Source organism: Chelmon rostratus, chromosome 18 (genome assembly GCF_017976325.1).
Source record: "Chelmon rostratus isolate fCheRos1 chromosome 18, fCheRos1.pri, whole genome shotgun sequence".
Lineage (NCBI taxonomy): Eukaryota > Metazoa > Chordata > Actinopteri > Chaetodontiformes > Chaetodontidae > Chelmon > Chelmon rostratus.
In genome coordinates this window covers 17,600,794-17,618,431 of record NC_055675.1, presented here as the reverse complement: position 1 = coordinate 17,618,431, position 17,638 = coordinate 17,600,794, and the positions used below count along the sequence as shown (strand labels likewise).

Sequence of the window (17,638 nt, the reverse complement as noted above, 5' to 3'; positions counted from 1 at the left end):
CTTTAATTAAGACTGTTGGGCGTGTTCTGTGATTAGTTTATAATTGAAAGGATGTGAAACGGGCTATTTTGCTTCTGTAACATGTCTGCTTTCAGACAAGTGGAAAGAAAACATCCAAAAAAAACACTTGTGTTTATCTTTGTTCAGATTTCTGTTCTGGAAATGTATGCAAATGAGCACACACTTAATTAGATGATTTGCATATTTAAACATTAAAGGAATTGTCTTAATGTAAGTAATATGGAAGTTTTATGGTTATATCTTACATTTCTCAGTAATGACATATATCTCAAATCACTTCTGATATCTTCAACCAACCTGTGATCTAACGACCTGGTGATAGTCACACTTTCACCCTCAGAGCTCCCACACAGCCATCGTCCACCCACAGAGGTGTTGTCACTTGTACTGATTAGCCCTCCTCCTGAGATTGTGTGGCTGTGTACAGACTTTATGATTGCACCTACTTCTGTTTCTAATAAAACTTTTTCGCAGCAGACATGTTGACCTGTCATAGCAGGAAAAGCACAAATTCAACTAATATCATTAACAATTGCTAATGAGGACGTGCTGCCCAAGACACAAGTGCCCTGAACATAATACCTGCCATGAAAGGTAGACGCTGCCTGGCTGTTAGATCAGCACAACTGGGAACACCTGGTCCCAACGCTCCTCATGCACTATGAGGATCAGCATCACGTCTCCCAGTAAGCCATGCAGCGAGCCGGCACGCATTATACCAGGATCCTGAAACTGAAGCAAGACCACCGAGCAGGCCATGTTTTCATTTCATAACTGCTCTATTAGCAACTAATTAGAGCACTTAATTTGTTGTAATCATGACAGCTGTAACTGAGAGCCAGTATTTAATAAGAAACTAACTTGAATAGCCCTAAAGCAAGCGCCTCTCCTTTTATTATCATTACATAGGCCAAATATAATAAAAAGCACTTTATTTGGGGTTTAATAATTCCCCATAAATAACCCTGCCTTTGAGCTAAAACACATGTCTACGCTGTGGTATAACTGCATCACTGCACCCTCCTACAAACTCCCAGTACTTAATGAGAAGAATTAAAGCGCTCTCTCACAACCACGCTGTTTTCTTCAAAAAGTTTAATTTGCATAATTATTTACAACAGATGGTTGATAGCAGTACTTAGAAGAGGCAAAAGTATACCGAACCACATTGATAAAGCGGGAAAATAATAAAATGATAGAAATTGTTGAAACCATTTCAAAACCTTGCATTTAGAAAAGAAAGTTTACAATTAATTTATAGGTAAACAAATCTAGAAATGAAATATTCAGCTTAAATTAATCTTACAAACACAAACTGATCTGTAGAATGCTGTAATACTGAACAGCAATGAAACACTAAATAATACATTCATTTTCACTATCCTGCATGCTATCTGAAGATCTTATAAAATAATGTTGACAAAGGAACGTTAAACAACAAAAACATGGTCAAGAGCGGAAAATAGTTCCATTTAAATTAGGCATATATTATATATTTATATATGTATATTTCTGTACAAATACTGAATATTTGGCATTATATTTATCCTCATTATTGATATATCTAACAATTCAAAATAGTTTTAAGCTAACCACAAACCTTTTATGCTATCAAATTTTTCTCATGTCACATTCAAAAACCCATAGGAGGCCTTCTGTTATTTCTAACCACAGCCACAACACAAGACATTTCTCCACCAAAGGCAAACAATATTGTGACTGCTCTCTCTCCTCATAAAACTCTGAAACACACAGAACAGACACAGAAACATTTTTCTTCCCAGTTGGACGGTAGCACAAGACTCGAAACAATACGCAAAAGCGGACGAAGTATGCCTGAATATTCTAGCCGAGCTGTGATCGAATGTCCAATAACTATCCTCCAGAGGCAATAGAGACTGATTCACATTAATTCAGGCCTGTAACACTGTAGGTTGGCTCTGAGGTCACAAGTAAATGTTGTAAATACAACCTAAGTAATATTAGAGCATGTACAGAAAGTATGAGAAAATGTTGCATGTTAGCATCTACAGTGCTTAAACAAGCACTTAGCTAGCATAAGTGAAATGTTTGGCCTGTTAAAGAATTAATTTGACATTTTGGGAAATATGCTTATTCACTTTCTTGGAGAGGTGAGGAGATTGACGGCATTCACATGTCCAAACAAGCTACAGCCAGGCTACGATTAGCTTACCCTAGCATAAAGACTGGAAATGGAAAAAACAGCTGGCCCAGGAGCCGCCTACTAACATCTCCAAAGCTCCTTAATCTCTATGTTTGTTTATTACAAAAATCCAAGTGAAAAAAATGATTTTTCAGTTTGTGGTTTTATGTCAGCTTTGTATTGTGGTGGACATGATGTTAAACTAAGCTAACGTAGCTGTAACTTCATATTTCATGGATGGGGAACAGCTATCTTAGCAACTGTGCCTGATAAAGAAATAGACCAGTACCATAAACTATAAACCCCATAAAACCACAACTTGTCGTTTCTTGTATGACTTAAACAACTTGGAAGGATTTTGTTACCTCTGGCTAGCTGTTTGTCTGTCAGTCAAATGCCTGAAGCTAGGAGATGCTAGTTTAGCCATAAAGATAGCATAATTTGTGAGCTTAAGAGGTGCTTAGGTGGGTTTTGTTGCCATTTCACAGAGCCTGTTTTCAGTGTTCATGCTAAGCTAAAATAGTCAACTGCTGGCTGCAGCTTCACATTTAACAGATAGGAAACAGCTAGCTTCATCACTGTGTCTGGCCAAGAAAGACACCAGTATTTAACCCCCGTAAAACCACAGCTTGTTGTTTTTACTCTTGTTTTTTGTACAGCTTAAACAAACAAAATAATAATGAGTTAATAATGAGCTTTAGATGTGATTTTTAGGAGGATTTTGTTACCTCTTGACAGAACCAGGCTAGCTATTTCTCTGTAGGTTAAATGCTAAAGCTAGGAGATGCTAATTTTGCCGTAAAACCTGGTAACAGGAAACAGCTTTTTCTTGACCACACACTTAAAATAGAAATGATTCAATTTTTTGTACAAATTAAACAAAGAAGATATTCCAAGATAATTGTTGAGCTTTAGAGGTGCCTATGTGGGCTTTGTTGCCATTGTACAGAGCCTATTTTCAGTGTTAATGCTAAGCTAAGCTAGTCAGCTGCTGGCTGTAGCTTCATATTCAACAGAAAGATATGAGTGGTATTGATCGACTTATGCCAAGAAATCAAATATGTGCATTTCCCAGTCAAACAGTTTCTTTAATTGGCTCACCAACCACCTAAACAATACCGTAGCATCCCTCAGATTTAGGTTTGCCAGACGTCTAAAGATCAGGATGAAAAGCCAAACTGAATATCTAAATTAGGCTTATTGCTTGAGAAGCAGATACACTCTCATACGGCCCAGCATCAACGCAAGCGTGACATCAAATGTGGTCCAAAATGACTCACTCGGCTGCTGTCCGTCTGGTGACAACAGGCCAAACGCTGGTCCACGTCATCAAAAGTCACACGGGTTTATGAGAAGAGAGAGCAAGCAATAGAAAGACATCTTTGCAGTGCAACTGTATCAGAAACAAGGAGAAAAGCGTTCAATGGAAACCGAACCGAGTCTCACTCGGAGAGGGATCCTCGGCGGACGTCGAGGGGAAACTCTGGGCTCTGCCTCGAGGATGTGACACTGCTGTTGTGGTGTGTGCGTGTGTGCGCTTGATGCTTTTGGTGTGTGCTGATTGTCAGAATAAACCAAAAAGAAAAAGCAAATTTAGGAAAAGCACAAGGAGAGAAGTTGGTTGATTCAGCACCTGTACAGACTTCTCTGAGGTTTATCTCCAGAACAGCTGCTGGACAATGCTCGTTTAAAACACGGTGCTGCAAACTGTGTTGCGCAAAGCATAAACGGATGTCTTGAATGGTGGAGGAACAGGGAAAAGTGACCCTGGCAGAGGAATCTAGCCAATCACGTGTGCATGAGCGGTCCTGAAAGTTAGCTGGCGTTTTCTTTACACTAGATATTTGAATCTTTTAGATCAGCTTATTTGAGTTGGTGAGCATGGATGAGCTGTATAGGACAGAGTGCTGGGTCGCGATGGCAGCACACGTTTTTGCTCCTGTCGAGTGTAGCACAATGGACGGCGTGCTTTCAGTGTTCTGTAAATGAAAGGTGATCTGCACCGGGGTCTGCAAGCTCTGCCGCCCCACAGAAGTACTGCTGCATAGTACACAGGCATGACAAAAGTGTTCCTGTGGAGGTTACAACTACTCCTAATAGACCATGTTTGCTAAAAACACTTAACCGTGAGGTAAATAGCTGTAGGTGAGCCTGCCTGTCGTTGTATGAAAACGCTATTGCACTTTTTGGCTGGTCAAGTTTTGTCAGTCTCCAGATTTCTGCAGATGTAGGTGCCAAAAAAGGCAAAAACATCACGAGATTACAATATCACAGCTAGGAGGAACGATAGATAAAGACCTTTACATAAATGATCTTTTAGGATTTGCTGGAATGGATGTGACGTGCACGCCGAGATGTGTTCACGCCGTCGTATCCACTCACAGAAACCCACTGATTTTCCCTTTGTTTTTAATGGAGCTCCATCCTGGCAAATTCACTTCTAAAAATGTAACTGCGTCATGGTGAGTCATAGCAGAACATCTGTGTGATCTGAACCAAGCAGAGGAAAACAAATGCCAGCGAATCCTCCTTTGATATCCTCTAGACTGTGTTGTGCTGACGTTTATTACAGTAGGACGTTTTTGAAGTCGTCGAATGCAAATGGAAATTCGGTTTAAATTCTGCAGCCTGACCCAGCCCGGTTTCCAGCCCTTTGTGAAGGTATTACGCACAAACCTGCACTTTTTAGAGGTGTTGCAGTCCTTTCACGTATCCCGACACATTCACTCACAGAGTTCTATGAGAATCAAACCGTAAGGCACCTGAGGATTTGTCATGTACATAATTGCTGAACTCCTAAGCCCCTCGTAGCATGTTGGGTAAAAATATGAGACAAAGATGCAAAAAAAAAAAAAAGGAGAATATTTAGCGAGATGCTAATGAGGAGTAATCCTAAAGTAGGAAAATGGTATCATGATTATAGAATAGCCCCGCATGATACCACAAAAACACATTTGCTTGGTACCTATAGTTCTGCCGTCATGTGTGTCTCATGCCACATGCAGCAGCTGGTGTCCCTGTGACGTCTGAGGACATATTTGTGTCCAATATCAGTCTTACTGATAGGTGCAAAAAAGCAGCTCAAATGACATCATTTTCCACTCAAGCCAGCGCCTGTGAGGTTGTGAGTCTGGTTCCTGTTAATCATCGCCCCTCTTCCGTCCCTCTCTGCCACTTTCAGTTTCAGCCAGGCTTTTATGGTGGCGCACCACAAGTCGACCAAGCGGGAGAGGTCTATGTGCTAAACCAGCGTCGTTATAGACTCCCAACACTCAGATTTTACTCATGCTTAAGCCTACTGGTTGTGAAATTGATCCAAGCAGCCTGCAAGGAAGTTCCTAGCAACAGAAAACAGCAAGTTGAAGCTACAAAAGGACAAAAAAAGCTCTGTTTGAAAAGGTTTTTTTTTCTGTTTTTAAGGAACGCCTGGATTGATGATAACGAGCGCCGGATCACTGAGCGGTGCACATGATGGAATCACAGTATGCAGTCTGTGGGAAGTAGACTCGATTTGCATGACTTTCAGTCAGGTGGAAGAGCAGCTGGATTGTTAAAGTAGCCCCATCAACTGTTGTCGTAATCCAGAGAGGCTGCTGTTCGTCCCTCTGAGGACCAGACTGAGGGAGGAACCAGCTCAGTAAATGAGGATTTTAATATTTCAAAGCTAACAGTGTTATTCTCCAAAAGATGAGTGAAGATGCGGATATTTATAGACTTACAAGGGAGATGGGAGATAGCATGAGGGAATATCGGCAACAAGAGCAGACGTGTGTTCTAATGACGACCACAGTACTTTTATATCAGTGTTTGTTAAAGAAGCCTTGAATTACTATTAATACTTTTATTTAGAGGAATAAGATTTAATTATATATACATCTATATATATCCTTTTGTCAGTCATAAATAAATACTGTTCTTCTTTAAAATTCTATGGGCACAAGAGATATAAAAACGCTCATTATAATTTATATATATATTTTTAACAATATAGTAAAAATAATAATAGTGATAAATTCTGTTCTAGTTCAAAGTAAGAGGATTTCCAGTGTGACTATTTGACCGAACAGGCAAAGAGAAGGTAAATTCTACGTTGTAGTACAGAAGGTGGTGGAAAAATAAAGAAAATAAATTTGAGAAGCACCTTATCAAGTGGCTCTATGCCACCACCTCCATCTCCACATTAATGCATGATGGAGAAAGTGGGCATCCTTGACTTAGCCCTGCAATTTGGAGAAAATGAATTTCCAACCTCCTCTTCAGGGTGAGTTTGAGGAAAAGGCTGAATACATAGATGACATAAAGGTCCAGTGTGTGGGATTTAGTGGCATCTAGTGGTGAGGTTGCAGGCTGCAGCCTCCTGAACACCCCTCCCTGTCTAAGAGAGTAGGGGCATCCACTGCGGCTGTGAAAGTCACAAAAACATTCTGAGGCGCCATTCCATTTCTGCCAATAGATCCCACCAAATCCTGCACACTGGTCCTTTAACATAATGTTGGTTCCTGTTTAAAGAGGGTAACTAAATGGAATCAGCCACAATCTGTTGGATCTTCTTCTCTAAAATACAGTATGAATGACTGATTCTGGAGGTAAAGCCCCTTAATGGAAGAAGATACTGAACTTAAACCGAAGCCCTTTCCATCTTATCAGTCCATGTAATTATATAATGCACTTGATTTTTTTAAATACTGTTTAGTCCTTTAATCCACACTGTGGCACAGCATATACAGTACAGAGATATACAGTTAAATAAAGGAAATTACTCAGCTTGAATTTGGTTTAAAGAATGTGAGTCACAGAGGAAGCTGGAATAGATATATAAATAGATTAATCGGTGGATATAAATCTAACCTCCTCTGAAAAATGCTGAGTTTATTCATTCTTGTTCCTGTAGAACTCTGTGTGTAAACACATATTATATATAAAATTAAAATTATATTTTATTTACCTCCACGTAGCCGATTCTGTTATCTGTATTCCAGCTGTGAACTACAAGGCCAGCACTGCTTGTCTTTTATTTCATTTTTCAATTAATTTACTGTATATATTTATTGGAGCCCATCCTAATTGATCCTATGAAGACCTTTTACATGGACTGAACCTAGAAAATCTGTTCTGACAGATTCATGTTTGTGTGTGTGTGTGTGTGTGTGTGTGTGTACTTCCTGTGACAAACAGCAAGCCTGAAATCAGTGTGAAATGATGTATTGCCTTTGGTGACCTGGCGTGTTGTCTCATATTTCATCTTAAATTAGGACAAAACTGAACTGTTCAGTAAGAATAAAAATAAAAAGTAAAAGCTTTGGGAGTGACTTCAGTCCAATTCAGTTGGATTTTCCAGCGTCCGCTCATCTCCTTGGGTGTTTTTTGGGGTTTTTTTTGCATCGTTAGGGGCTCTACATTCATGAGTGGTTCGGTTAAGGCCGTCTGGTAGGGTAAGGGTTTCAGATTTAGCACTGATGCACACATGTCACACAGTAAAACACTTCAGCTTCAGGTCAGACAAATGCAAGCCTCGACACGAGTGAAACAAACCCCGGCAGAACCCTCCGAGTACGAGTCGCCGCCTCACACCAGTATTCACAGCACAGACTGCTCTCCCCTACCGAGCGTCACTCTGATGACAGTGAAACGGGAAACATTAAACACTGTACTGCAGCATAATTCTAGTGGCCCTATGTCAACATTTGTTTTAATTAGCTGGGGTTAGACTGGCAAATGAGGATGAGTGGGCATGTATTGCACAATGTCGGTGTGGTATAAAATATGGACAGGTACGATGCAGTATGCTCAGCTAGCTATAGCGGCATGCCCTTGGCTCAGGGTGGGCATATTCGATTTTACTTGAAGGTTGGTGGAATGTCAAAGCCTGTGATCTCTCCCGTCTGATACATAAACATCCCTGACCTCTTTGCATGTTAGAAAGGAAGCTAAGCCACAAAACCTTCTCCTCATTTACATCACTGAGGGCAAGAGCATTGCAAAGATGATCGTTTCTAAAGTCACAATCTACCACAAGTCATCGGAGAGACAACGGGCACCATGTTAATAAATCTCTGTTTAAAAAGTCCTTGAGTGTGTGTGTGTGTGCGTGCACATAGGACTGGGTAAAGGACAACAGTTTTAGAGTAAAAAGCAGCACCATTTACTATAGTAACTGAATATTGTTAAAGTGTCATTTGCACCTGTCTTTCCTAGACTACATGAGCAGATCAAAATAACAACAGAAGAGTTTTCATTATGCCCCACTTGGAACAAAAGGTTGGATGTTATGAGATATGGTTTCTGTTCTGAAACGCCCCTCAATAAGCAAGATAAATGCACTGTCAAATCAACCCACAACGGTTTCAACTAGAAATACTAAATGTATACTGTAGATCGTGATGTTGGTCATATGATAGATACTGTAAGTAGAATTAAAAGTGTTAGAATCACAATATTGTAATTACGAGAGGGCTGAACGCCGTCAGAAAGAAATGAAAAGGAAACAACACAAGGTGCAGTTTATATGACCTATAGAGTAACATGAAATTCTGTAGTAAATTTTTCATATCTGTCCTTGCAATTCAACTGCAACAATATCACATGAGCTTCATAAACTACATTTCCCTTGGAAATACAAACATGAATATTATAAGGTGCAAAATGCATTGTTTGATACAGTCACCTCTTCCAGGCTGCGCAAAACTGTCTTTTGTTAATAATTCATATTTGTTCTGCAATGGAAATGCATCCAGCAGCAAATAACGTACATATCTTAGAAATGTCTAGTCCTAAGAGGGGATGGTGTTGCGGGGATGGGGATGAATAAATGCTGAAATGGTGGATTCTGAGCCTTATTTTCAGATCTCATTCAGCAACACTGGTCAACAGCTGCAGCATGCCTGCAGGTGGATACACGCAGAGCTGGAGAGATAGTGCAGCTGTGCAGCACCGTTTCCATTTCGGCTTTTTAGCCACAAATTGGCAGGAAAATAAGAGCAATTGATCAAACGAGGTGCCAGGTTTTAGCCACCACCATAGAAAAGGCTGAAACTGTTCGAAATCAATAATCAATGTATTTTTAAAGGCTTTTTCGCCTTGCAAAGACAGTGGGAGGGGTCAGTGTCTCCTTCACACAGCGTGCTTTAGCCCGAGACCACTGTTGCTGGTGAGAAACTGTAGAAAAGTTGCACTTTGTGTTTCCCTTTGAATGTGGCAAGTATAGCATCACCCTGACTCACAGCGGGGCAATGGCAGCAATGGAGAGGACCGGGGTTTCAACAACGATGGCGATGACCAAACCGACCACTAACTCGAATTAATGTCGCTCAAATAAAAACCAGGTGAGATGCTGATTTTTTTTTTTGGGGGGGGGGGCGGGTATAGCAGCTCATTCTCGTGGTGCAGAAGCTGTGGCAAAGAGTCCCATGTGGGTTTAAAGCTACACTAGGCAACTTCACATGTTAGAGGCTCATGTTTACCAATCCAGCTGGCCTGTGTTCAGTTTTAGCCGGAGAACACCAACAGGGACGAGAGGCAAAAAGGTCTAACGCTGGTGTGTCCAGTTTTCTCAGTGTTGGGCTTCACGTTAAAATGTTTTATCTCTTACTCTCTGCAGGAAAACACACCTGACTCACCTGACTTCTCTCTGAGGGGAAATGGGGCGTTCTTCCCTATGGCAGTGCCACACTGTCATCAGAGCTGATAAAGAAAGGAAAAGGATGCTTTTTTCAACTGAAATCTTGCCTAGTGTAGCTTCAGCAGGGACAACCCAGAGAATGGCAACAGGTGATGAAACGAGCGGACGAGCGGTGACAGGTGATGACAGCAGGAGGAGGAGGGGCTGCGCGTGACGCCACGAGCTGGTGTTGGGCGGAGGTGGACGAGGGGAGCTGAGGGTGAATCCGTGGACCTCAAAGCCGCGTCTGGGCTTCGGGGATGTAGATCTCGATGCTGTCTGCCCTCTCTGTGGCTGAGTTCTGTCTGAAAGAGGCTGCTCGCTTGGCAGCCATGAGGCGTCTGCGGGCTTCCTGTCGCTGGCGGTCCTGAAGGTCCAGAGAGCGTTCTCGCATTATGCCGCCACGTCCCTTGGTTGGCCGCTTTGGCATAGGTGGTGGCCACTTCCGCTCCTTAGGATGCAGAATGACATGATTAAACAAGGGAAGCAGGTGGGGCTTATTATTATAGCAATGCAACCGCCAGTGTAAAACAGTGCGTCTCAATCAATGGTCTGCAGCTCAGATCAGCGTTAGGAGTGTCCATGTGTGCCGGATAATATAAATTATCCTCCAGCCCTTAAATCTAATGGATTCTGAACAGATGAATCAATCTAATCCGCCATGTTTGATAACTGTGTGCTGCAAGTGCAGAAAACAGCATCACACACCCTTTATGGACACATACTAATACTGACAACTGCAATATTTTTCCATTCTATCGATGGCAATTTTATAACATGTATTTAGCTTGGTCATTCTATATTATCTCATCATGGAACAACAAGAGGGGCCGCTCATTCAGCTCATAATTGAGGGTTATGAGGGAAAGAGAGCAATGGTTGAGCAGCTGACGAAACACTGCTGGAGGAGCTGAATTTTGCGAGGAAATCAGGCAGGAAGTGATAAATGATGAATCAGAGCACATGAATTAAATGCTAATAGGAGTTTTATTCACTATGGAGTGTGCAGCTTTGACTAAATTTGGCTATAAGCTTTTAATAGAAGAGCCCTCAGTATTGCATGTGCCTTACATGGACAGGCGACAAGAAATTTCCACTAGAGGCCCCAATTAAGGAATTTACCATCAGAATTCTCCCTATTGCTGAGGCGCCGTGTGTTTCTGCAGCAGAACCAGAACACTGTATGAACGAAATGTGAGCAAGAAGCTGTTTGCTCAAACAACAGAAACAGCTATTATTGATCATGTAGCATTAACACTCTCCTTGTGAAGCCGTCGTGAGCCACAAAGCTGAACACACTGATACACAACAACTTCTGGAAGCGAGGCGTGCTTTTCTGATTGTGTGGCAAATCGGTGTTTGTGCAAAAGTGAGCCTGCCTTCGAGGAGAGAAAGCCAATACAGAGCATCTGTTTCACTGTCAGGGCCCAGCTTCATGGAGCTTGCAATGTGTCTGTTAACTGCTGGAGGTAAATAAGTCCCTCACAACTACAACTGTAGCACGGAGATAATTATCCAAGTGCCCTGAAGGATCTTGTCTATCTCTAAAAACACATTACCGTCTAAACGTGCTCCTTACAAATGCAGCTCTCACAAGCGTGCTTTTATTTCAGCTGCTGGGTGTTTGGGATGTTTTCTGTCTCCTGTTTTCTGGTCATTAATATGCATACGTCTCATCTGAAATGAATCTAATCATGTGTTTTCATTCCAGTACAGTCATACTGTCACCTTGATGTTTTTGTTTTCTTGTTTTTAAGTTGATAACTATTCATTAATTTCAGCTGTTGTGGCGTTTTCCTGCAGACACTGGTTGTCCAGTTTGGAGAAGCAGCAGCAGTCTCGTGTAGGAAAATAAGAAATGTGCTGTCGGAGACTGAGGGCGGCTGCAACATGTTAAGAAAATGAATAATTGCTTAAGTGTACTCTATATTTAGAATATTTTCACCCCTTTACTTGGCCATCAGACAGCCCTTTTCTGCATGTAACTGAGGCCATTATATCGCTCTCTTCCAAGCCACCAGACTCCTTTGACAAAACAGTAATTTAATCTCTGAGAACATGTTATTTACTGGTCTACCGCTGTCTTGATCAGTTACTTTGTGTTATTGTGGGACTTTGGTGAATCCAAACTCACCCTTTAAAAGACCAAGGTCACACAATAATACAAACTAACTAACCAATAGAGGCAGCGGTAGACCAGCGGCTCCCTTGTTCTGTGAGGTAAAACGACTGCTTTCGTCAATGGAGTCTGGTTTGGACCATGGTTTTGGAGAGTGGTGTTAATAGCTTCATTTCCCGTCACAAAGGGCTGTCTGACAGAAAGGAAAGTTGTGAAAATATTCTAAATATAGCATACACATAAACTGACAGTGATCTTTTAAGGTGGGCCTTTTTTAGGTGACAGAAATACGTGTTGCAGCAGGACATTTCTTAGCTTTCTACACTGCCACACTGAGGGCGTGCCGACCACCATCTACTGTAGGGAATACACAGACTGTTGATAAGTAACTCATACAACCCCACCTCAAATAATCCAAACTATTCCTTTAAAGCAGTGTCACATGCACTACATGTCATGTGCATATTGGAAGAAAACTGTGCCTTCAAATTCTGTGGAAATATGGCTTTACCTTACATTACCGCAGCCCTAAAGCAGCTAATGAATTACAGTGACAGCATGGATCGGACAGATAAAACAAGTTATTCTGAGGACACAGATGGTGATTTTAACATTTTTAGAGGATGCTACTTGCTGTCTAAGCTGAACTGATGTTGCGTCCTAACACTGCCCCTGCAGTGTTATGATAAGAATGATTAACCTCCTGCTGGTGACAAGCCTAAAAAGAAGGCAAATGTTGTTACTGCAGTTTTCCTCAAACGCTGTGCAAGTTCATCTGGAGCCCATTAAGACTGATTATTATGAGTGTGTGGAGCGCTGCTACAACAGCTCCCAGTTTCACCTTCTTCTCTGGGCTCTCCACCAGCTGCCACTGGTTGCTCTTGATCTGCTGCAGCTCATCAAACTTGGCAGTGACGTCATCGATGGAAAGCTGCAAGAGGTCCCAGAATCCAGCCAGGTCCTGAGATGTGGGTCTGGGCATGGCACTGGGGTCCTGAAGAGACAGACGACAACAAAATACAGTGTTTTGGGGCGGGGGGTCTGTATTTATGTGAAATGATTTCCCATTATTGTTTCATCAATATGTGCAATAATTTAGTGTTGCAACATTATGGTTTATATGTTTGTTATTTTTACTGCATTATTCTACTAATAAAATTATTTATTATTATTATATAAAACTATATATTATGTTATTGGTATTATAATACTGTTAGTATTAGCAGTAGTAGTATTCTAGTATTCTATGAATATTGCAATAGATTTATTTCTATATAGACACTTGCTATGTATTGCAGCATGATACACATAATTTACACGTTTGCATTTACATTTGTCATATTGTTTATTATCTATGGTGGATTTATATTGTAGTATAGTGTAGATATTTCTACATATTTTCTGAGCTATTTCTTATTTCCTTTTACTATTTTGCTGCCTCTCGTAGCCACTTCAACGTTTGAACCGCACCGTTCCCACCACTGTGTGGCAGTAGAGCACCAACAACGGTTCAGAACCTCCACTGACAGTTTCTGGGAACATCCTTTACTGCCTTTACCTGCTCCTTTTTAATAACAGCAGTGTTGGTCTGTTCTGTGCTGCAGCAACAACAATAATGAATGATTATCAAAGGTCATTTTTCTGGTCACATGCAGTAAAACAGAAGCTAGAGACATGATATCCACCAGTTGTCATTCGCTCAAATGATTTTTATTTTCATTCTACTTTAATTTTGAGTGATAATCATTATTCTGTGGAATTTAAATGACAGAAAATCTGGTGCCGTTGTTGCTGCATTTCTGTGGTGCATTGCTGTCCACACCCAGTTGGCTGATGTGTCGACAGCAAGCCACAACTCACACAATCAGCCATGTGCTCATTACCACGGACAGCACAAACAGACTGAATGTGATCCCAGACCAAGGAAAAAGTCTGTCGAGTCAAACTTCAAAGGCCGTCAGAGTTTTTTAATGGACACATCGTGCAGTTCCTCCTCCGTCCAGCAGGGAAACGGAGTCGTTCTCTCATTCAGACTCGTCTGAAAGCTCAGGGCAATCTAAGGCTTGTCACTACCAATGTTAGACTTAATTCATCATCCCATTATCTATGGGGAGAGAGGGAGAGAGTGCGGCCCAAAACCATCCAGAGGAGAGCATCACACCGAGTTAAGACACAAACGCACAAAGAAAAAAAAACACACACACACAAGGCAGTGAGAGAGCAGGCAGATGTCAACCACCTCCACAAGGTTTTGCATTTCATTTAAAAAATTAGCTACGCTTTACGAAGGCGTGATTAAGTGCCTGCCTGTCTCTTTCACTGTCTCTCTCTACTGTATCTGCAGAAACATTTCCACTTATGACGCTATCATCTCCTAATATATGCTGACTCTGTGGAGAGGTAGCATTAGAACAGGTATGAGTTTCCAGTCGACGTGACATGAGGGCTAAACAGTGAGACAGTGTGGCTGTCAATTATTCAGACTCTCACATCCCATTCAAGCTGCTGCCTCCGTGCATTAATGGAAAGCCTCGGCGCAGGTGCTGCTTCCTATTGGAATTCCCCTTTGGTTTTCTGCGGGGTCAATAGCGGCAGAGGGACTGCTTCACTATCGATCTCTGTGGTCTATTTCTGGAAGTGCAGCGTCAGGCCGAGCCCCTTCTCAGAGCTCTGAGACAGAGCAGCCTATCAACAAGTTCCGATCTTTTGTGTTTTTCTGTGTAACATTTGAACAGCATGTCAGTCGATAACAGTGTGCCCGTTCGCAAACACGCACTACTCACCAGATTCTGCTGACATAGCCAGTAAAACTGCTGAAACTTTTGAGACATTAGTAGCTGAGCACTTCCCACTGCACTCCGGATTTTCCCCAGGACTGGTGGACAGAGAGACAGAGAGAAAGATTTTTGTTTCATCACGACGGCTTGGCAAAGGCCAACATGTTGAGCAATGTCTTTCAGTCAGTCATCCACATGGATCCAATCTGCTCATGAAACGCCTTTCACGACTCTGTGTTTTCCTTGTCAATATGATGGCTAATACTGTGAATGTTCACTTTTCAAATCCTGTTATACATACTGCAAAAATACAGAATTTTTTGGGCACATATCATCAAAGCATCGACCTCATTCAACAAAAGCAGCACCTTTGACAAGCATGTAGTTCCCCTCAGGACACTCACTCTCCTCTGACAGGTCATGCTCCTCTGCTTCTCTCTCCATCTCTTTGCACCAACCCTCCAGCCGCTTGGTTTCATTGTGAAGGAGCTGCATGAACCAGCTGCCGTCCCTGCGAAGGGGGGACACTCGGCCCGTGTCGGTGCTCTCCAGGCTGGGTTCGACAAGCCAGGGTTCAGGCTGTGGGCTGGAAGGCCCGCTGGAAGGCCGGTAGTCCTCCCTGTAACTGAACAGGCCCTGTGTGCGCACCGTACGGATGGCTCCATACTGCGTGGGCGTGCTGGGCTCAGAGTGGCGGCCGAAGGCACCGCCAAACTGCAGGCCCTTGTCCTCCATGGAGGGAAAGCCCTCCAGCTCCATGTCCGCCTGAACTGCAGTCGTCACACTGTTGGAGCGCTTGAACCTCCCATGCCTAAAAAAGCACAATTTACAGGGACAGTGCTTAAAAAACTGCAACTAAATGTGTTAAACTTAGACTGTGGACACTGTTTCTTCTGTCTGAGCCACGTACCGCTTATGATCCTCCACCTGGATCCCTATTGAATGGAACTGAGGAAGGCCTTTACTTTCAGTCTCAGAGTCTGTCACAGTTTCCACCTAACAAATACAGACAACAGAACGTTCAAATTATCATCGTTAACAACTGAAACGAACAGACAAAGTACAGAAACATATGTGTGGCTCTGAAAAGAACAGCTTGACATTTAGAAATTTCTTAGTTATCACAAAAGATTCAAGTTTCCATTTTTGTGATGGAATAGGAATATAATTGGCGGGTTTGCTGGTTATGATTGGGGCCTTTATTTACAGAACAATACACAAAAACACCTGTTTAAAAGTTCCCAAAGCTGCAAAACAGCTTATTTTACACATATGGGCTATTAATAATGCTGCTTAAACCTACAGCTGTCTTTTAAGTGCTAAACAGGAACCATAAGTGAAGCTGACAGTCGGGAATGAATCGCCACACTCCACCCATCCTTCATGCTCAGCAGAAGGAGGAGAGGTGCTGAACCAACAGCTGGTGCAAATGTGAGAAACCAGCACTTAAAAGCATGGACAATTGCAGTGTGGATTCTTGCATGGATGTCAATGAGGTTGAAATTAGTTGAACTGTATCCAGGATTTTGCTACTAAGGAAACTGAAAATAGAAAGTTGGCAATGGAATCATCAGCCAGCTGGAACTCTGGGTCACGACTGGCACAGAGTCCACTCTCAACAGCTGCATTTGCATGAGGACCATCAATTCTTTTGGACACCATACTCAGCGTTGCCCACAGGAGACATCTGCGGGCAACATGCAGGTACAGCACAGACAGCCACCTCCAACGCCGGCGCTAACATCTCAGGACACTCGCCTCCAGGAGATGCAGCGGCTGCCTAAGCTAGTCAGACACTTAGCACAGAGAGCAGAATCCTTGTCTTGCGGCTCTAGAAGAACTAAACAGGTTGAGCAACCACATCATAAACTAGAACAAAGAGAGTAAGAGGGATCCTCGTTGCACTCTTCATTACTGCTGCCTTTGAATAGGCCGCGTCCATGTAATTGTACAGCCTGACACATGTAAAGGTCAACAAGACTCCAAAACCTTGTACAGTGCTTCACACAGATTGGGACATTTGGGAATTTGTTAAACCAAAAAATGACAAGATTATCTAATTTGCACATTTTATTGCCAGTTCAACATTTTGCCTAGAATTGTGCCTGTTGTGTCCTTCTTTGGTAATAAAAAAGCATATTTGTCAGATTTTAAAGGTGATTTTTCTCTGATGGTTTTAACTGTGACTGGAGCTGACAGGCAGCTCTCACACATTTTAACAGACAACATATTAAGAAAGTGAGAATAAAGGAATTAACCCTCCAGCCAGGACCAGATAGAAGACAGATGTGATAATTAGCACGACAGCTGAGTGGTGAGTGTAAAAACAGAGCAGTTTCAGTGACACCTTCAGTTATGTTGTTACCTGTATCCCAATAGAGGAACGTGGGGTTTTGAGGTACTCCTCAGCCTTGGACACCAGCACTGCTTTGTCGCACGTCTGGACGGAGGTGTGACTGCCCAAAGACGCGTGCCTCTTGCCTGCTGCTGACTCCATGGCCATGGTGACCGCCTTGGTGCTGTCCAGGCTGTCCATGGAGCTGTAGATGGGACGACCAAGGCTGTCTGTGGTCCACAGACCGCCCCGTGGATGCCTGCCCTCATGGTAGGCATCTTGGGTGGACTCTGTACTGCTCTGGGCTGTCACAGAGATAAGAGGCTTGGTGGTGGTGCGCGGGGGCACAGGAGGTGGAGTCTTCTTGTAACTGGGAGGATATGATACCGCTGGATAGCACAAGCAGGATGAGAGGACGAGGACAAGGCAAGACAAGGGTAGAGGATAAAATAAAACATGAGAATGAAAAATGTGGCCAAAAGCTGACAAGGGCCAAGTGCTGCAGTTCACCTGTATCACACAGCGTGTGATAGAAGAGCGTCAGGGCATGATGGGAGATTAGGCA

The 17,638-nt window shown here is 42.5% G+C and overlaps 1 protein-coding gene across 1 annotated transcript in view; it reads right to left on the bottom strand.

Moving 5' to 3' along the window:
• Positions 1–10,077: 10,077 nt before the first annotated feature.
• Positions 10,078–17,638, bottom strand: part of LOC121621899 (disks large-associated protein 2-like) — a 111,494-nt gene continuing 103,933 nt past the window's right edge. The window contains exons 8-13 of the mRNA XM_041958604.1: positions 17,104–17,462; positions 15,649–15,734; positions 15,107–15,549; positions 14,745–14,836; positions 12,803–12,955; positions 10,078–10,293 (exon numbers count right to left, since the gene is read on the bottom strand). Coding sequence (XP_041814538.1) covers positions 10,078–10,293; positions 12,803–12,955; positions 14,745–14,836; positions 15,107–15,549; positions 15,649–15,734; positions 17,104–17,462 — 1,349 coding nt within the window. The remainder of the gene's footprint in view (positions 10,294–12,802; positions 12,956–14,744; positions 14,837–15,106; positions 15,550–15,648; positions 15,735–17,103; positions 17,463–17,638) is intronic.